This window comes from Protopterus annectens, chromosome 10.part0 (assembly GCF_019279795.1).
Source record: "Protopterus annectens isolate FY-2018-M chromosome 10.part0, PAN1.0, whole genome shotgun sequence".
In the NCBI taxonomy this organism is placed as follows: Eukaryota; Metazoa; Chordata; order Ceratodontiformes; family Protopteridae; genus Protopterus; species Protopterus annectens.
In genome coordinates, this window is record NC_056744.1 from 863,217,301 (window position 1) to 863,239,703 (window position 22,403).

A 22,403-nucleotide genomic window follows, 5' to 3' on the forward strand; every position below is an offset into this window, starting at 1 on the left:
TTTGTACATAATGAGCAATATCTAGTGTTAATGATATTGATAATTATACAGTTAGTCATGTATTTCATATTTCTGTAAATGTCTCAAATGCTTATAGAGGAATTTCTTATTGTAGTATGAAAGATTGTCTGGTTAACAAAAATGTTGTAACAATATATATTTAGGTTTTATAGTTTCCAATATAATACTGTTTATGAAAGCATAGCAAAATTGTAATTTTGGGTTGTGTGCAATATGATATAGCATTTATGGAAAGACATTGAATCCACTGACTATTATCACTGTAAAGAGTATTTTTTACTAATAACATTGCTGTTTATATTGTGTTAATACATTTTGTTGCTCATAAGCTATTTGCTTTTGTTTACCTTATACTTTTTAAGTTTATTTTTCAAAAAATGCTCTGGAATGCAAGATGTGTATAGGCTGCTTAGAGGTGTTACATTCCACATCACATAGGTGCTATTGAAAAATTCTAGATTATACAAACAGGCATTTCAAGTAGACCATGGATATTCTAACAAAAAAAGTGAACCAGATGTACTGTCAAACTGGGTAGAGACTTTTTGCACAGAATTCAGAGTTTAGACAGTGTCATCAAGTTAAATGTTCCAAGTAAGGCAAACTCTATAGAAAAAGCTGCAAAAATAATTATTACGCAAAAGTAGCTACTAAGTACAGCTGAAAGTGTGTCTAAGATTTTTTACAGTCGAGCTAATAGACAGTTTGAAAGTAGCAGTAGTAAATAAAATCCAAATACAGAGGCCCTGGCTAGTATTTATTTGAATAGGGCGTGTTATTTCTATAAGCAGTTAGGACATATTAAAAAAACAGTATTCACAATAGTGAAAAAAACAAGTAAAAAAATCCACCTCTAGACAAGGACTATTAAAGTAAAACAGAGTGTGAGTGATGTCCTCACATAATAAAATGGCACCATATTATAAAGTGTGCAATTTCAAAAAGCAGATGATAGCAGAAAATGTATTAAACAGTAAAAATAACAGGACATAATAAAAAGGGTGTCAGTTCATCTTATGCACCTTTGTGGCTAGTTAAAAAGGAAAGATGGAAGCTACCACTGAGTCTTAAATTTTAAGGTTAGTGAATAAATACACTCCACAGGTAGTGCATACAACATCCACTGCACTAGAAATGGCTGCCAGATTGAGTTGCAATAGCAAGTATTTTTCAGTCATTTATTTTACTAATTTTTTTTTTTGTGTGTGCCATTCCCTTAACCGAAGATTCCTAAAAAAAGGTTTTTATTTACAAAGAGCAGGCCTATTTAATGACTAGGTTACCACAACAGCCCTTTGTTTTTCCGTCATGCTTTAGCAAAACTGCTTAGACCACTTAATTAGGGTGACAAAATTCTTCATTAGAGAAATAATAAACTAATTCAGACAAAGACTAAAAAGTTTGCAAATACTACATGAAGTTATTCAGGGTTTACAAAAAGCAGGTTTTGAAGTAAACATGCAGAAAATACAATTTTTACAAAACTCAGTAAAGTTTTTAGGCATTAATATACAGCCACAGATTAGATTTCCCTGCAAAAAAGGGTGCAGTTTGTCTTACAGATGCCACTGTCCAACACTGTAAATGATTTGCAGAAATTTTTGAAAGTAACAAATTACAGTCGTATATTTATTAAAATTCTGCTGCCATGGTGAATCCCTTGTGTAAATTATTTAAAGCAAATGTGTCAGGAACAAATGGACAATGGACAGTGGTGGTACTGAAAGCAGTGCAAGATTTAAAACAAAAACTAGCAACAGCTAGTAAGTTAAGCATACCTACATTTTCTCAGTCATTCAGTCTCTGGGAAGCTACCAGTAAAGACATCATCCCTGTATTTATTTAGCAAAAGTGGCCATGGAGTACACAGATGGGAATATAGAATAAATTAAAACCAGTTATCTTTTTACAGTTGCATGTTAACTCCAGTACAGAAAGGGTGATCAGCCAGACAAGGTTTGCAAGTGGTTAATTAAAAAAAGGTGACATTAAAAACAAATCACTATTATCTATCACAGCATATGTAATACAGATCCCTAGAGTTGTCAAGATAAAATTGAAAAAGCCCCAAAGTCTCCATTTCCCCCCAAAAATCAGTATGATGTGCAAATGTGTTCATGTAAATAAATCTAAATATTAAAGTAAATAAAAGGTTACAAGACAGAGTTTGCAGTGTATGTTGTTCACAGGAGTGTAAAACAGTTGTACAAAGTTAAGTTATCCAGGTACATCAGCACAAAGTGCAGAGTTATAGGTAGTGTTGTACATATTGCAGATGACAAAAAAAGAGAGAATAAACATTATCACTGATATTTCACATGTAGTCACAGCTCTTACCACACCTTTAGCAACTTACAATAAAAGGGGTTTGTGGACAGTAACAGCAAGCCACTACAGCATACAAAAACACTAAGACAGATTTTTGAGTTGGCACAACAGTACCCTCTCAAGTGGAGTGTGTGCAAGGTTAAAGCACACCAGACTGTGGGAGACAGCCCGCATTATAAAAAAAAGCATTTGCAAATGCTGCCAAAAAAAAAAAAAAACTAAAACAAAATATCTTTATATCCCACATCAAAAGTATCAAACGTCAGGGTCAGTAAAGTTGTTATATACACACACAGGCTTGGTAATGCTAAAGACCTAATGTTTTTACAAAAGTCTCCATCAAGCAAATAAACTCAGCAGGTGTAAAATATTGCTAAGTGGTGCAGGTGTAGAGATTTTTGTGTTTGAATCTCAAAAAGGTTAAGTTTGATATATATATCCACTTCTCTAGTTAAGCAAATGCTAAAATGCAGTCACCAGATTCTGAGACACATCAGCAAAACAACTATGACCAATAGTGAAACACAAGTATCGGTGTCTACATTTTAAAAAAGTTCTGCAAAAATCTAGTAGAAAATATACTGTGTGTTTACAAACAAATCCAACCTGTGGAAAAAAAAAACAGTTAAAAGTTCCGGATTCAGAGAAACCATGGTATGGTGTGCAAATAAGTTATGCAGAACCATTGCCTCCTGCAAAAGAAGGTACAAATTACTTGCTGGTTGTTCTGGATACATTTTTTAAATGGGTCAAAGCGGTACTGATCAAAAATTGTACTGCCAAATCCATACCATCAGCACTGTGGACACACATATTTTCACATTGGGGTTGGCCTCAAATAATCAAATCAAATAATTTTCCACAATTCACCAGTCAAGTCATACAAATGTGCAAAAAAGGCCTGTCTGGAAAAAAAAAAACTCTGTTCAACATTTTCAATGTAGTATATTAAAAATCAAAGTATCTCCAAGTGGCAAGACAGGTATTACACCTTATAAGCTAATGACAGGCAGGCAAATGCCAGTACATTTTCCATTTGACCCTAATGCACCAATATGTTTGCTGCAAAAAAAGCTTATTAAAGTATCACCAGAACTTACTGTGCAGTTATAGCCAGGGCATAAAGTAATGAACAGTTTTTTACAAGCGGGTCCCTGAAACAGTAACTTAAAAGGTCCTCATTTTGTTATTTCACAGTTGTGACCCAGTATACACTGTTAAAATAGTAAAACAAAATAAAGTGGTCCACTTAGATCAGTGTAAAATAATTAAATCAACAGAAACTGATGAGAACTGATAACTGTTTTTATTTTTTGGTTTTAAAAAAATAAAGCATCAACATCACTTTAAAAAGCTTGCTGTTATATCTTCAGCAGGGTATAACCTCTGTAGCTAAGTACTGCAGGAGTGATCATTCAAACATCTGCTTTATGGTAAACTTACTGACACAACTGCATTAATACAGATGGTTATATAAAATCTGCTACTTAAAGAGATTTGTAAAAATGAACTACTGGAGAGACTGAAAAAGGCACTTGTTTACAGGAACATTGAGCCAAAGGTTTGAAACCTATCAGCCATTATTTGCAGCGTGACCTTGTGATTAAACATCATGGAACTTCTTGATCTTCCATGCCCTTTCATTACAGTTGTAAGCAACAAATCCATCTAACAACCCCTTTTTCCCATTACTTCAACAATGACAATCATCTAGAGACTAGGTTCATACCACTGGGTGGCTAACCCTGCCACTGTTAAAAGTAGCAGATGACAAAAATCAAAGGGAATTTCTTATTCTGAATAAATTGCTGTAAGATTAACGGTACAATACATTGTAAGAAAAAAAAAGAAAAAAGTACAGGTAAAACTTGCAGAAGTAGTAGAATTGTGCAAGTACAAAACACAAAACTGTTGTGTGTAATAACTCTCCATGGATAAAGATTCACTCATCATATCCAATGTGTAGTTCAAAATATAGCCTTAAACTAGGACTTTCTTATAAAGTCAAACCTTTTCTTTCAGAGCATGCATATAAGAGCATATCTCAAACTTGTTTACTCCTTAGTTTCCTGTATGTCTCATCAGCTTTGAATAACCTGCAGTCCTTTCAGCCAGTCAAATTTGATAAAATCTTATAAGACCGCAAAGTTTGAATGTAACCACATTAACCAAACAAATCACTTTCTAGCACTTTAGTCTCCTAATCTATTAATATACACCCACATTAAGACTGCCCATAACATTCTCTACAGCCCAGACAGATACTCTACTATCAGTCAGTTATTAAACTTTGCGCTCACCCACTGGAGAACTATGATCAATGAACCACCACTTTGTGCTTACTCAAAAGTCTAACAGTCATTGCTAAACTGTGAAGCTTTCTCTCAACAACCATCAGAAATGTCTCAACTGGTCTGCTGTTTAAAATCCTCATTAAAAGCATACCTGCCAACAGAGTGGCCCTGCACATCTAACACCCCATTAACTAAACACCCTTCTTATTGTGAGCATTTCCCAATGTTTTAAAATCCCATTAATGCCATACCCATCAGCAGAACAATCCTTTTCTTGTACCAGTGTCATTGCTACTTGCACTCCTTATACAGCCAAATCAAATACGTTATCATACAGTCCTCAGACTTTCTCAGGTGTTTACATGTCTCGGTTGAATAACTGTTCAGATAAAGTTTAGGTGTATGCCATTTGCTGTGTGTGTGCTTAAATTTCATTGTGACTTTATACATAGACAGTGACGTAAGGATGAATATTCTTTAGATATGCGTGGCTTTACCATGCCATAAATACGGCATAGTGTACTTAATGTGGTGATCACATGTTGAATTATATACTGCACTGTGTTACATAATGTATTTTTTATTGTTAACTCATGCTGATTGCCTGTAAAAATGCATGTAAAGTGGAGATTTTCTCCCTGGGCCTCCACTGAAAAAGGGCTTTGCCCCAGTCAGACTTTGCCAGTAATTAATAGCAAGCAAATAAATAAATAATAGTGCCTTGAGTTATGCCCAAGTACAACATTATTCCATGAAAGTACACACAAGAAACAAAAGGTGTAAGACAGTATTGCGTGAGAGGGGTTATCTTAGCTGTGTTTTCAGAGAAAGGCATTTTCAGTAGTCATTTTTAATAATTTCCTAAAATACGTTTGCCAACAAAGCAGTGCATGTATTTAGATGCTAAAAGAAATTGGTCTTGAATAGCTATGTCTGCAAATTCATTATGCAACTTTAGCATGCTTGTACTGTGATTTGTAGGATAGCACGTAACAGGTGAGAGAAATAGGACAGGAAGAGAGGCTATACTGACATTTAGTGGTAAGAGGGTTTATTAATGTCATACTAATTTGATGACTGCCTGAGATGTTCTTAAAGGGCAAGAAGAGTCACCATGCCAACAAATCATTGCATTTGGTGTTAGTCACATTCTGTTTCTTATACCCCATCTGTGTTTGTCTGCGTGGACTAGCACTGACCTTGTAGATGTAAAGGTACATATGCAGGTGGTGTGAGACTTCCATATGTAGCCAATGTTTTCATGCGCTTGCTGAGTGCCATTGGTTCCTCAGTTTTGCATTTGAAATATCCAAGTGTGTAATTTGTTTCTGCACAATTTTGTTTGTCATTTTCCAATAAAAGTTCCTGTAAAATAAAAAGTGACCTTTGGGGTATTAGTTGAAGTAAGGTTATACCTTCTGCCCCAAACTGATTTACAAATGTTATTGTGGTAAAAAAATGTACACAAAGAATAATCACATCTGTTACTTATTTTTAGGACTTTAGCATCAACGCGAGTCCTGTAATTTTTCATTTACTTGAGTAAGATGATTAAAAGTGCGTTTTCCCAGTTAAGTGGAAAATATTCCAAATTAAAAAGTATTTCAAGAATAAAAATGTATTTACAATGGAGAATGGAGGAGATATGCTAAAAGGAGGGATAAGAGAGAAGAAATGGGAAAGATTTTTAAAATATCGGTAACACAGGGAAATCAAAAGAAGCAGTTGCCGAAACTAACAAAGTATTTAAGTCCTCTATCAGTTGAGCAGACAACTGTGCCTTTAATTCTGTCAAAAGGAACAGTGTCTGATTCGAGTGATTCGGACACCAAAAATTAAGAAAACAAAATCAGAATTAGTGTTGGTACTTTCACCTAAGTTACGCATAATTTTGTTGCCTGCTGAATGCAAGGTAATACATAACCCTATGGTAGCCACTGCTTAGAGTTTTTTTCTCCATTAGGACCCATCTACATACACTCGTAAACTGTTTGCAAATGAGTATATCAGAATTGCATAAGTTAACTGCTGTGCAGCAGCAGGGACTTACACTGCTCTCCTCCTAGACCAATGTGCATCTAGAAAAGTGAACTTTTGGTAATGTAATGAAAATCCTTGAGGATAAAGTAAAATGTAAAAGGAGTGAAGTGGAGGTGAACATTTATATTAATCAGATTGACTTCCCATCATATCTAGATTAACCATGAGATACAGCCTTTCAATTCTTTGTCCACCCCCCACCAATAATAAATCTTCCCTGCTGATGCATTTAGCTGTGTGGAAGAATAACTTGTTTGCCCTGCAGTGGACTGCTCTTCCTCATGAAAAAGATGAAAATATTACTTCAGACAGCACTGAAGTGGGTTATTCCTCCTCTTTTCCAGATATATAAAGATGCCATGAAGGCTAGTAGTATCTACACACCCAACTATGAGTACCCAAGGAAAAATATAGGCACAGCACTACAGTGCACTAGACACAGACACATACTGACAAACACACACACACACACACACACACACACACACACACACACACACACACACACACACACACACATACACACACACACAGAGTCTTTAGTTTGGAAAGTTTTTTATCTGGCCTTTCTAATTTCCAAAGGCATGTCTAGTAGATCCATAGAAGTGTTAATTCCTCTTTACTCATATTTTTTCAGATCCATCATTGAACATAACACACCTTTTTGCATGTATTTCTCTAAACATATCACACTACTTGAAATACCTCAGAAATCCATAACTAAAAAAAAAATTAGTGGTCTCAAAAATCTTGGCTATCAGGAGAGACTGGCAGCCCTTTCTGTCAACTCAGTGTCTTGGTCTCCGTGAGGATAGAGGAAACATTTAAATAGTTTTTTTTGAGCTAACCTTGAAGTGGTCTGCAGATCTGTTGGCTAGTGCTTATCTGTGAACCTGTGAGAGAGTGCTGCACTCCATCTTCAGACACTATTTTTATTTATTTAGTTAACATTTGTTGACTGGTAAAGTCCGACTTGGAACAAAGCCCATTTTCAGCAGAGGCCTGGGGAGAAACACTCCAAATGTATGTCTTTGTAATGTGGGAGGAAACCCACATGAACACAGGGAGGAAATGCAGACTCCACACAGAAGGCACTCCAGCCGGGAATCGAACCAGAGAACCTCTTGCTGTGAGGCGACAATGCTACCGCTGCACCACTGCACCGTCCACACTAAATTTCACAGCTTTGAGAACAGAACATTAATATATAAGGTGATTAATTTTCCAGCCATATGTTAATTATACTGAAAAAAGTCACAAAAACTACTATAAGTAAACAGTATCTATAGAAGTGGAAAAGACGTGATCTGATGTTGTTAATCCTCTTTCCATTCATCACTGATGAGTTTGGTTCCTTGCCCCTCAGAACTGTGTCGGCGTAATACCAAGCTTGCATATACCAAAAAACTTTCGAGCTAAGCTGCTACCCACAATGCCATTCTCCCTGTTACCTCAGATCTCATTTGCCACGTAGCCATATAGCCACATTTCACTGATCTCTCAAGCTAAGTGGTATATTTTTGATGCATATCTCTACCTAGTCATTTTCTAAAACTTTCTTCTTTCTACTTTACTCATTTAGAGTTATTTGTAACTTTCTCTTACCTAGCTCATAACCAACTCTTGCAAGCAAGATCTCCTTTGGTGGATGAGGCCAGATGCAGAACTTTGGTGTCGCCCCTTTCAGACCTCTCAACCCAACACCACTGTGACCAGGGATGCTTCCCTGATAGGGTGGGGGGGCCATTTTCAGGGAAAGATGGTCCAAGGCATGTGGTCAAGCTTAGAGGCCAACCTACATATCAATGTTCTGGAGTTAAGAGCAGTGCTGTTAGCGTTGCAGGCATTGCATCCACTTCTTCCCCCGGGAACAATTGCAGTTCAGTCAGACAGTATGTCAGTAGTCTGGTACATCAACAAACAAGGAGGAACCAAATCCTACCCCCTGTGTCAAGAGGCCATGAGAATTTGACACTGAGCAATAGCTTCTGACTGCTTTCTAATATTAACGCACATCCCGGGGAGTTTCAACGTGATTGTGGACAGGTTGAGCAGATGCATTCTCCTTCCACACAAGTGGTCTCTCAATCCCAAAGTGACAGCAGAAATTTTCAGCTGTTGGGGCCAGCCCTGCTGCGTCCTCTTTGCCTCCTCTACGAACAACGAATACAGCAGCTACTTTGCCCTCTTTCCCCCATAGGGGGAGTCCCTGAGAGATGCTCTGACTCATGATTGGCCCATGGGTCTCCTCTATGCCTATCCTCCAATTCCCTTGATACCTCTATTCTTAAAGAAAGCTACTTGGTTGAGATGCAAGGTGATCCCCATTGCCCCATTCTGGCCTCATCAAGTGTGGTTCCCCTTACTCTGGCCTCATCGTTACAACCTCCATGGATTCTGGACACTCATCCACACTTGATTTCTCACCCCGAATGATTGACTCACCCAAATCTATCCAGTCTCAAGCTGACAGCTTGGTTTCTCCACTTCCATTAGTCACCAGGCAGGAAGCCCTTTCCTCACATGTTCGCAATATTATTCTGGTCTCCCATAAACCATCCACCAGAAAACTTTATAGCGATAAGTGGAAAAGGTTTTCTCTATGGTCTAAAGAACAGTTGCTAGATCCCTTCTCAGCTCCGGTCTCTGTCATCCTTCAATACCTCTCTGAGTTCTTTGAAAATGGAGCATCAGCCTCTACCATACAAGTCCATTTAGCAGCAATCTCCAATTTCCATAATGGATTAGAGGGCACTCCACTTATGTCTCTTCACCTATGCAAAACCTTTCTCAAAGGAGTGTTTCACAGCAGACTTCCAATTAGCAGGAGCGGCCTTAGGTCAACTGGTTGCCCTAGGCAAAAGGGCTCCATGGCACCCCCCACCACACAACTTGGTGCCCCCATCCTGGTCTACCTACACCAAATAAATACTGGAAAAGCAATTAGACATCCATTAGAGATGTAGAATCTGTCCCTAGTACTGCAGTCACTGTCTCAACCCCCCTTTGAGCCTGCTGCAAAATGTGATCTCAAATTCCTCTCATGGAAATCTCTCTTTTTGGTAGCTGTCACTTCAGCTAGACGGATCTCAGAATTACAGACCTTATACATCTAGAGACCATACCTAATATTTCATAAAGACAGAGTATCTCTATGTACAAATCCATCTTTCCCCCCCAAAGTGGTTTCTGATTTTTCTGTGAATCAATCCTTCAAGCTCTCAGTGCTTTTCCTGAACTATTACAATAAAGGAGAGTACTGCCTACACTCTTTGGATGTGCGTAGACAACTATGTTTTTACCTAGACAGGACTAAATCTAAACGCAAGACAGACCAACTTTTCATTTCCTTCTCTGGTCCAAGAATGGGATATGCTGTTTCAAAAGTCACTTTATCAAAGTGGCTCAGAGATTGTATTTGTTTTTCATATTCATGTGCAAATGAGCCTAGACCCCACAATATCAAAGCACATTCAACTAGAGCTATAGCAACCTCTGTAACCTTTCACTCTGGAGCCTCTATGGACAACATTTGCACAGCAGCCATTTGGGCTAAACCACACACTTTCATCAAACTTTACAAGTTGGATGTGGTCTCCAGGGGAAGAGTGGCCTTTGGCTCAGTGGTGCTCATGAATGTTCTTCCATAAGGGCCACCCGGGTTTTTCAAGTAGCTTGGGATTTTGTCCCATCAGTGATGAATGGAAAGAAGATTAACAACATCAGATAAAGAAGTTATGTCTTACCATAACGTTCCATCTGTGTTGTTGATCTTCTTCCATTCATCACATCCCACCCTCCGTCCACCACCAAAGGCTCTTGGTGGATCTCATGGGTCCTTGTGGTGTGTCAGGGTTTTTGCACAGAAGTGGCCTCTGCTTTATTTCTATATGTCTTATGCAAACTCGATCTGAGGTAACAGGGAGAAGGGCATTATGGGTAGCAGCTTAGCTCGAGAGTTTTTTGGTTTACGCGAGCTTGGTATTAGGCCAACATGGTTCCGAGGGGCTCAGAACCGAACCCATCAGTGATGAATGGAAGACGATCAACAACACAGATGGAACATTATGGTAAGACGTAACTTCTTTTTTCTTGGACCTCCACAATTGCTGGGAGATAGTTATGGTACTTCCTCACAAAGAAAAATATTCTTCTTGGAAAACAGCTAAACTTTTCTGTTTACATTAAAACTAAAGAGAAGATTTACCTGTAATGCAAAAAAAAAAGCAAAGTAGCAGGTACACTTTAACACATTTTGCTATGATAAGTACTGTAAACTTGTACAAAGCATTGTTAGCACACATTCTGACTGTGCAACAAACTCAACAGTTTAGTTCAGAAATGTTTTTGCATAAATGTCTTGGACTCTGCCATATGGACTGCTGACAACACCTTTACCAAACATAAGTTGGAGGTGCAGTCTAGTTGAGGGGCAGTAGTTTAGAATAGCCGCACAGTAACTGTTAACCTTCTAGTGATATCTGCATATTCCTTTGATTTCTTCATAAGTACTGTGATTTATTGTTACAGTGACCTTTCCCAATGAGAAGTACAATTGTGTAGGATATTTGCCAGTGAAGTAGACTTTGGAGAAATGTCACTGAAGCAACATAGATTCTTTTTCCTCCTTACCCTGGTTTGGCAATTACATGTATACTGTTCACTGTGTAATGACAGTTTGAAGTATTTCTCAATATTTTGTATGGCTATTGTTAGGTATTTTATTGGCTCAGTACTGGGTATTTTCCTGTCAGGTTTTCAGGCTACAAGATCCAAAAAGTGCATAATAATGCCGGCTACGTATTACTGTCTATGCCACCTGCAATTTTTCCTTCAGACACATGAGACCATTGTTGGGTCTACCATAAAAAAAAAAAAATAAACAGCTTAGAATATTTGTCTGGGTCAAAGAAAACAGAAGATGGCTAATGCCATGGGTTATGATTTGCTGTTATAATGACATCTTCTCAAAGATCTACTGTTAACTCATTAGCACCTATGTAGTGTGGAATGTTACAGCTCTAGCAGCCTACACACATCTTGCATTCCAGAGCATTAGATAAACAAATGTAAATACTTTGTGAACAACAACAGCTATCACAACTGTACAAGTATAGCAGAATTGTCAGTAAGAAGTATTCTTTACAGTGAAAACAGTCAGTGCATTCATAGACTTTTCATAACTTTTATAATACAATATAATATAATGCAGATAAACCCCAAATTCTATTTTTTGCTAAACTTTCACAAACAAGTTGTCATATCTTGGAAACTGTACAACCTAGACGTATATTGTTAGAATATTTTTGTTTCCCAAACATAAGCTTTCTTATAACAGGAAATTCATCTGTGTATGCATGTTTGAGATACCACAAAAAAGTAACAGCTCCAGGGATCACGCCAATAAATATCCAAGGTCCAAAATTGGAAAAGTACTCAGTAAAAAGGTTCTTTATTTGTTCACAAACAACCAAGGTTTGCAATGCAACTTCCTCAGACCATGTACTCTTTTGAAAAATCATTTAAATACACAAATTTAAAATAACATGTGATGTCAATTAACATTTTAAAGGTACATTTCTTTCCTTACCCCACTCATTTGTAGGTGTACTTTTTTTATTGTATAAAACAATGTTAATGAACTATCAAAAGTTACTAAACAAGTTATAGTAATAAAAACATGACACTTTAAAATATATACATAGTTAAAATATTAATATTAATTAGGACATAATGTTGTTAGGTGACCCATAGGACTGAAATTATAATTCCAGTACTTAATATAAGGTAATATTAAAATGACTACATTCTACTAGCCTTGAGTTTTAGTATAGGTTTAATGGAAATGTAGTCATTTAATCCTGGTTTTTTATTTGATTCCAATAAAATCTGCCAATGGGTCTCCCTTTCCTCCAACCTTGCTTGCCAAGGTCCTCCCCTGGGATCCAAGTTGGTCCTGTCTAGTACAAAAAATCTGTATTTAGCTATGGGACATGTCTGTGTGTGTTTATACAGGGCGTTGTTAGCATTGGCCTTCTTTACATCTGTTTTGCCCACATAATATGCGGGACATTCTAAACAGACAGCTAAATAAACCACTCTGGTACTATTACAGTTGTAATATTCTCTTGCTCTTATGGTTCTCTTTAAAGCTGTAATGGTAACCTCCTCATCCTGCATGATGTACGAACATTGTGCACAGGCACCACATTTATATGTGCCCTTACGTACTCTTGTTGTCTTGTTTTGGGTAGGGCCTTGTTCTATTAAGGATTTAATATTTCGACCTGAGGAAGTTGCATTGCAGCGACGAAAACGTGTTTTTGGAGACGTTTACCTTGGTTGTTTGTGAACAAATAAAGAACCTTTTTACTGAGTACTTTTCCAATTTTGGACCTTGGATATTTATTGGCGTGATCCCTGGAGCTGTTACTTTTTTGTGGTTTGTTTTTTACAGTTTCCCTCAGTGTTTTGTTGTTAGTATTTCATGTTTGAGATACGCATACAAATATGAAAATATATGCTCAGTCGTAAAATAAATAACACTGAATATCTCTCAGGATATACAACTTACAGGGCAAATATCAAATATATCTTTCTTCAGCAGTATCTAAGGTTTCATCAGATGTCATTTAACAGTTTGTAAGTTATTTGTTTTCTTAAGTATTAAGTACATATATACATATTGTTTATTTTCATAATTACTAAAAAACAACTAACAATATCTCAAATGTAGTGCAATATAACTGGATATTGACAATAACTTTTCCTGTCTCCCACCATAGCATATCACACTGTATTCCTCAGTCACATGTGGGACACTCAGCTATGTAAACATAAACAGTTATTTATGTATTTATTTGTGTATTTATGTATTGACATTTGTTTACTGGGAAAATCCAACTGGGCAGAGTCCCAAAGAAGAAAACCTCCAAGGTAACATATTTAATGCAATCAATATTTACAATAACAAATTTTATAATGCAGTTTCAGTGACTACATAGCTTAACAGTCAGTATAGTAAAACTTGTATTGATATTCACAAACATTCAACTTGCAAGCCTTGTGCTGAGACTGTGTAGATAGAAGAGTGGTGTATAAGATGGGAGTAATTTAAGAAATATTATGTCGTGTGGTATTAGAGGAAATGAGCAAGTTTGAGTATAAATAAAGAAGTAGTGATGGAATAGTCATTTAGTTGTGCTAATTAGAAGTGGATATAATAGTTTTAGAAGTACAATAAAGTGAGGTATTAGAAGGAGTTAAGCAGATGAAGTGATTTAGTGCTTTAAAGGGAAGTACAGGAAAGGTATTAAGGATGTTGGAGAGCTATGTCCCAGATGAGGAGCAGGTACAAATAGTTGTGATTAATGTCTATACGGCAGGACATCCTAGATTAACAGTCTTAGAGCCATTTTGATAATAACTCCATGCACTTTCTAATACTGTGTGTTATTACTTGGTAAATCACCAACTTGTCTTGGTTTGAAATTAGTATTCTTACCATTAAACCATGTCATATCCTACTAGTTTTTAGCACTGATGTGTGCTCCAACTGTAAATCAAATGTAACCATTACAAATTAAGAAATACTTTAATTGGTGGTATACATTGTACAAAGGATAGCTTTGCTGTTGTAACTGTTTACAGAACTTGTGTTTGCAAATAAGAAGGTAATGAGAATCATTTACTCAGCAGTCATGCTCTGAATTTTTTTTTTAGGTGAAACACAAGGACGACAGCAGGTTCCAGTAATGCCTCCAGCTTCAGAAAACAGCAGTGCTGCACACAGCACTGGCAGCACACAAAGCACTCCTTGTTCCAGTAGCAGTACAGCGTAACCCTGTGGGAGAAGGAGAGGGTTAAGGAGCAAAGTAGGAGTGCAAAGTTTCAAAGTGACTGCTGACATAAGCTCTTTTAGATGAGATGATTCATGTTGGTTACTGTTGAAAGCTGAAAAGGGATTTTAACATGAAATCTCTTCAACCTTCCCATCTCAAATGCTTACAGTCTGTGGGTCTGTCTTTATCAGCAAAACCTAAACTTGATAAAACTACTAAGGGTCCCAAATTGGGAACTGTTAGCATTTCTTAATTCTCAAATGTGAAATTCATGCCAGCTAAAAAAAAGTGCTGCTTGTTCCACTTGGAAGACGTAAAGCTGTTCCTGTTTCCTGAATTGTACACTGGCATTGGGAGGTCATTGTGTGTTCTGGCAAGGTTTGCTGCTGTATAAACAACCAAAGGAAGACTTTCAAAGCCATCAGCAAATCATATCATAAAGGTCTATAAGACATTTTAATGTAAAACTAAGTTGTATTATGTATTTATAAAGTAAATGATAACTGTAGTTAACCACTCTGTTACTTATATGTAACATTCCTTTTTATAGTCACTTTGAATGTAATTATCTGACTGGTAGATGGAAACCTCTGGTAAATGCAAAGCAGCTTCCACTTTTGAAAAGGGAGCCTTTGAATGCCACAAGCCTCATAGAGATGTATGCATTATGTGTCCTTGTCTGAAACAGTTTTTATTAATGATTATTATTATTATTATTTTTTTAGCTAAAAAATATGCAAAGCCCCTTTAAAACCAGCATCCTAAAATATGCCTATGATCCTCTTGCAGGGATATAGGTTGACAAGGCATGGTGGCACACATTGTCCCTACCACTGTGGTGGTCACTGAGAAGAAGCATACTGAGTTTTCATTTTTTTTCTGCCGTTTGCTTTACTTTTGGAGACACTGCATACATGTATATGTTTATGGGTGTGTTTGTGTGTATGTGTGCATGCATATGTGCGTGTGTGTGTGTGTGAGAGATGTATAGTATCTACTAATTGTATTTATTTGTCCTTGTCCAGAAAGTAGGGTAGTGATGTACTTGTGCCATTTGTAATACATGTGAACACGTCTGTCAAGCAAAGTACCAGACTATCAGAAATTTTGTGATGAATCAAACAGAGGCATAATATGTTTGTATGCTGATAAATTTGCTTAGTGATGGCTGCTTTTCCTGTGCCAGAAGTAAAGCTTCAGTTCACATTATAGACTATGGATGGACCTACAGATTTCTGATACTTCTTAGGGATGTTTATCAAATATGCACATAAAATCTTCAGCAGCCGAATATATAGCTTATTACATTATACTGTGTTATGTACATAAGGTTTAAAGTATTATAAAATGTATTAGAACTCCTGTGTGTGACTATCATAAGCAGTACCTTACCAAAACATCATGTGTTTGCGTTAAACTTCTTAAACATATAGAAAGTGATGATGGGTATTTCGGCAGCTGAGTAATTAGCATCAATGGGCAAAGGATTTCAGTTAGTAAAGGTAGCAATTAGCCATGCACTAAAAGTGCATAAAGAACAGTTACAGCAAAATTAATTTAAAAACACAGACCTATTTTACAAGTCCAGGAAAATCCTGGAAATTTTGTTTTACTTGTAATACATTGCTGGAGGACTGGATGCACTTTGCCACTGGACTGTTGGCATCATTGGGTCCTTTTACCTGTGCATTGCAAGTGATGACACTATAACAGTCTGGGTACCTAAGACAATTGGGTGTAGTGCTACTGTAGCACACTTCGTGAAAATTATTAGGAGGAAGTGCAATGATTTTTGTTTTTGCCAAAGTGACTGAAATTATTGCACATGAAAAGGGAGCTCTGACAGTTAAGACTGCAGACAGGGCATAGCTACTACACTGCCATTTATCACCCTGGAAGTTTCTGTTTATACAGCTATTTTTTTCCATTGTACATACTGTAAATGGATATGTTCTGAATGTTTTAGGGATGGGACAGTTATCCTTGTATATAACATCATGCTTCTTGTACCATGTGTGGTGCAAAAAATGTATGGAATGGAATGTAGATGACAATCTGGCTGCATATTCTGTGTAAGCATACATTATGTCTTCAAAGAAGACCTAAGATTTAAACAATGCATAGCTATATTTTTATTATAAAATTTGTATAAAATATATTTGTTTAATGTTTTAACAAAAGAAATTGTTCTAAAATTATGTAATTCTGTTACTGTGAATTTCTTTCATACATACATACATACATATATGTAATGTTTTATTTTTGCTACCCCCAATCTCTCTATTTTAATGTGTTTCAGTATTATGCATAAATGTGTATTTTGTGAAATGGTATCTTATTGTGGTAAACAGTCAAAACTGCTGTAGAAATATTACCTGAAATGTACTTTGCTGGTGTAATAGTGAAAGACAATCAGTTATTTGATAGCTAGTCATGTGAACTGGTATTTTCATCCAGTTTTTCCAAAAGTGCAGATTTCTCCAAGTGGGTTGCTGGAAAGAGGATTTTTCCTTACTCACGTGGTGCAGGGATCCCTGAGCTGATAACAGGAATTTAGGCAGTAGAGCCTTCTGCTCAGGGTTGGGTGGAGGTATTTTTCCCACAAAAAATGCATTCATTGAATGTAGTTTCATTGAGTTGATAGTAGGCTGAGACTACATTTGATGAATGATTTTCTGTTTACCCAGTGTGTAATGTAGAACTTTCAGCTGCAACATTTTCTGGTGTCTAAAAAGTGCTTTTTGGTGATATTTTCTGCTACAGTGTGTTTTTAGTATGAGCCTGTTATTGTTAAGGCACTCCAAGTATTGTCTGTAGATGGCAAGAATAGCATTATAATCATTTTGATATTTAATTGCTAACATTTATGTTGTCAGTCTTAAAATGTACTCTGAAAAATATGAATTATTATCTATATATATGGGATCTGTTATGGTTTTACTTAAACATAATTTGCAGTGAAGTTATACTTTAATGGTCTGGTTATATTTTATAGTCATTCTATGCATGATATAACAGAAAACTCGTACCTATGAGTCAAGTCATGATTCAGAGTAAGGTCCCAAAACCATGCAGTCTGAGCTGTACTGGCAAGGCCAAACTGTGTGGCTTAGAATTAGTAAAATGCAAAGACATATATTATTTGCATTTATTTCCTGGCATCCTAGCTGTACAGTTGTGGCCTGTCACACAATGCCACAGTAGTGAATCAAAAGCTTACCCCCATACTTTGTGTGAATGTCTCTTTGAAAACTAATTGGATCATTTCAAAAAATGCAGAGACCTAGCATGAAAATCTGCAGACCAATATTTGAAAATTAGCTAATTGGATAACATGGTAAATGTCAAAAATTACTGGCATGCATGCAACTTTAAGGTTGCAGCCACAAAATAGTGGGGCAGTTACATTATAGGAGCTGCTTCTGAATCGTTCCAGTCATTTATCATATTGTACACCTCATTTAAATGAGGAATGCCATCAGGATGGCCCACTTCCATAGTCGACAAAAAAAAAAAAAAACAGTGCAAGTCATTCTTGGCAGTCCTTTATGAATCTCAGGATGCATGTCAAAATGTAAAAATTAAGAAACATGGTCTCTGAATCCTGATCAGAAAGTGTAATCATTTCAGTTTGAGATAATGTGGAACACCAAGCTTAGTTAGCTTGTGTTATATTAATCTGTTGCTATGTTGTTTGAAATCATTTAAAGCTATGTTACTTCTTCATGCTGTTCTGCAATTTTTTTAATTTTTAAAATTTGGTTCTGCTAATTCTTCTGAAACTAAAATGTTTGAGGCATTCCTAACTTAGTTTAGCAGATGTGGTTTAATTACATGTACTAGTTTGTATAGTGCTCAATTCTGGTCTTTCAGAATAAGGAAGTTTTACTAACTGGTAACTAGACTATGTTAAATCCCTCAGAGATGATGGTGAAATATTGTGTGTTCTCTTTTTTATCCCATGTTTGAATGCTTATTTTTTGTCAGCTACATAATATGTTTTATTGCTTTAAAACATCAAATGAATACTAAAAACAGAAGCTGATTTTGCTAAAAATACCAAAAGCCTGTGGCTCATTGGCTTTCTGCCTTTCTTTGGCTAAAAAAGTTAATTCCTGACTAATTCCTGGCTCTGCTAATGTTCCACATCAGATTAGTCCCATCCTGTCATCCATTTTTCTCTTTCACCTCCACCTCCATCTACTAACTACAGTTTTATATCTCTCTTCACTTTCTCCAGCTGTAATGATTTTCATTTTTCTGGCCTACTATTCCTATCCCCTACTCTACTACCATCTTCTATTCCACTACTGAAAATCTTATTCACTTGCTATGCTGCTAAAATCCAAGTACTCATTTTAATTTTTAAATCTCTCCAGCTATATGCACATATTTTCTCTTCTCATGTGTATTCGTATTCTTTTCTTTACTAACCAGATTTTGTTTTTAATCATCTATGATACTCGTGGTCATAGTCTGAACCTTTTCTCAACTAACCTGTGTGTATCTTTATCTCTTTTGAATTCATGTATGTCCCCTACTTATCTCATTTTATGCTTTTAGCTCTCTTCATAGGCTAATAGTGGTACTAGGCTAACTGCTTTTGTGGACCATTTTAAGCCTAGCCAATTACCCATTGTGAGAATCAAACCCAGCACTTTGTGTCTGTAAGGTAAACACCTTGACCACTAAGCCAGCCTCCCTCCCTTTCTTCACTTCTTCCAATTTAAACAAACTAAACTTAATTTTCTCACTAGACAGTCTTACTATTTTTTTGGTTACACTGTACTATATTGTGTTGTATTATACTTACAAAATGACAACCTATACAACTCTGTTCTTTTTTATTGTACTTGTAAAAGTGACAATCCACATCGAATCTTTGTATTTGCTATATTCTACTGTTTTGCTTTAATGTAATATGTTGGAACTTTTCTTCCCGGGCCTCAGCTGAAAATGGGTTATTGTCCAGTTAGACTGTCCCAGTAAACAAATGTGATAAATGCATAATACAGTCATATATGAAGTATTTAAATATTCTTAGTTAGCCAGTAGAACATTCAAACCTATTTGCTAACAATGCTAACATTTAGCATGGGAAAAGTTAATGTGATATTTAAATAAAAAGAATTAGATAAATATAAAAAAGCGCAATTAACATTCTACAAAAGGAAAAGCAATGGAACTAGGCACTATTCCAGAAGAACGTAAAGAATACAACTGATATTTAGCATAATAACTTTATTTGCCACTATTTGTCTGTAGAAATCTTCAGAAAACATTTTTAACAAAAAAAACTTCTCTTTTTAAATAATTCTACAACCAATAAAAAAACATAATCGGTACTTACGTGCTATCGCAACTACTTTTCCAACAGGAGAAACAGCTCTTTTCCATGACATACATCTGTTTCTCCTGTCCTAAAACTGATTGCGATAATACCTACTATTGTGCAGTCCTACCTCTTGCAAGGAAACCACAAATGTTATAAAAAGAACAGACCAAGCAAGTTTTAACGCAAACATATGGACATTCTGCGAAAAGATAGGAAGTTTAGAGGCATGTCGGCCACGTGTGTCATAGTTATAAAGCGGTACTACTTAACGTTCTTGAAACAGACTGTGTACCGGGACAGAAATTGAAATAGTTTTTGGCCTTTGACTTTGAAGATTTCTTGCGATAAGCGGTTGAGAGGCATGGAAGCCACTGTGTTTATATACCTGTTGCTTGTTTGGGTCTATATCAGAACATCAAAATATTAAAACTTCGAATGTTCTGATATCGAGCACTATTCAGCGAACGCTAAGAATAGCGAAGCTGCAGAACAGCAAATTCTTTCCTCGGGAAAGAATTCTGTTGGCTCTTTCTGTGGCTTCAGTATTCTTAGCGCTGTGGTGGAAAGTTACGGGTTGGGTTCAGGTAAGTGTGCGATTGTTTGTATGTTAGGGTTTGGGGCGGGTTAAGTGAGTTAGGGTTAGGGCTCGGGTTAGGCGTGTGTGTGATAGTGACAGACTTTAGGGTTGGGGCGGTTTAAGTGAGTTTGGGTTAGGGCGCAGGTTAGGTGAGTGTGTGATAGTGACGGACCTTAGGGTTAGGGTTTGTGTTAAGGTAAGTAGGTAGATAGTAGTGTATGTTTAGTTTAGTGTAGCGTTAGATGTAGGAATTTAAGTGTGTGTGCGGTTGCTGTTTGTTTGATGTGCTTGTGTTGTGTGTATGTGTTTCGGAGCAGCAAATTTTTTCCATGGGAAAAAATTTGCTGTTCTGAATGTTTGATATTTTCATGTTTAGATGTTTTGGGGCCAATGAAATAGCGTTCGCTATTTTCATCTTCCGATAACGTGATATAAACACGCTCATTTTACTACTGCATCCGGGATGCCGTTATCGCTGTGTAGAGTTTGACTGTAAAGTAGTATGCATTCTTACAATGTACTGATTTAAACAAAAGTGGATGTACTGCATTTCTTGACATTTTGCAATGTTTTTATTTTTGTATGTTGCAGGTTAATAATGGTCAGTAGTGAAACAGGCATACTTGGGCAGACTGCAGTGGAGGGAGGTCTGGAGAGGTTTGGGCAGTGTTTTGCATACCTCGCATCCAAGAGACTAATGTGTTCAATTCACTTTCACAACACAAATAGAAAATATGACTGTTTCTATCTTCCTACCTCATACACAATGTGACACAGTAATAATGGGTAGTTCAGACACCCCTTTTAAGATTAACAGAAATATTTTCCTGAAAACATAAGGAATTATCGCCAGTTAAAACACCAGTTTCTCCTTTTGGAAAAGTGGTTGCGATAATACGCAAGTACCACACAATCAGTTATGACTTAAAAGTACACAACATTAACCCTTAAATAGACAATCTTCTATTTAATAAAAATCACTTTCTTTTGTTTAAACCTGGTAGGCAATGTGCAGATAAAGCTATCTGCCATTCAACTTCTTTCATTTCTACCTGATTTTTAAAGTTACTCCTCATGTCATTGTATACAATATCTAAAATAGTAAATGTAAATTTCTTAAAGCCCACACACTTCAAAGAATGTTTATACAATGTATTATTTGCATCTGCTAATTTCATAAATAAAGTTTTTATGCTGAATACCGGTTGTCTTCTTTACATTCTTCTGGAGTAGTACCTGATTCCAGTGTTTTTCCTTTTGTTGGATTCATTTTACAATTAACATTCTGCTTGCTAGTTTAATTGTTAAATAACAAAATATCATAAGTAAATACCAGTTATGCAACAGAAAAAATATGTAAGAACTATGGCAGCAATACAGTGTATTAAATTCTTATTACATGAGATGTTGCCATCCTATATGTCAGAATTCATGTCTGTAGGATGCATAATATTGTCTGAAAATAAAATTAGTTTTACTTCCATTTTATTTAAAGCAGATTTAATGTCACTTCCAGTTTTAAAGGTACACCTAGAGTACAGAAGTTAAAAGCAGGAACATCAGCATTATGTCTTTCAGAAGCATGAAGTGCTGTAAGCCTAGTAATGTTTTTACTTTGGATGTCACTAAAATGTTCCTGTATCCTAATTTTTTCCATCTTGGCTCTCAGTGTACCAATTGTGGGAAGCTACAGCAACAAGAGATCCAATTTGTGAGGTTTTTCACAGTACAAGGAAAAATATCGATGACACCTAAACATCTTACTGTTAATACTTACTATGTCAATTTATTTTTCTCATTCATGGAAATGTACTTTTCTTGTTTGGCAGCTGTTTTTAAGGACATATTTTGAAAGAAAGATGTTCACATATATTAAGTGATTTTCTTTAAGAAAAAGGGGGATATCTAGTCCTTAGGTATTCATTAGGTGATAGAATATTTTACTTTTCTAGTATGATCTTTCTGTC

The 22,403-nt window shown here is 36.3% G+C and overlaps 1 protein-coding gene across 1 annotated transcript in view; it reads left to right on the forward strand.

Annotated features, from left to right (window-relative positions):
• The window catches only part of TGFBR3 (transforming growth factor beta receptor 3), a 2,354,992-nt gene extending 2,338,347 nt beyond the window's left edge, over nt 1-16,645 (forward strand). Inside the window, exon 17 of the mRNA XM_044085660.1 lies at nt 14,406-16,645. Coding sequence (XP_043941595.1) covers nt 14,406-14,524 — 119 coding nt within the window. The 3' untranslated portion in view covers nt 14,525-16,645. The remainder of the gene's footprint in view (nt 1-14,405) is intronic.
• Nucleotides 16,646-22,403: the final 5,758 nt, after the last annotated feature.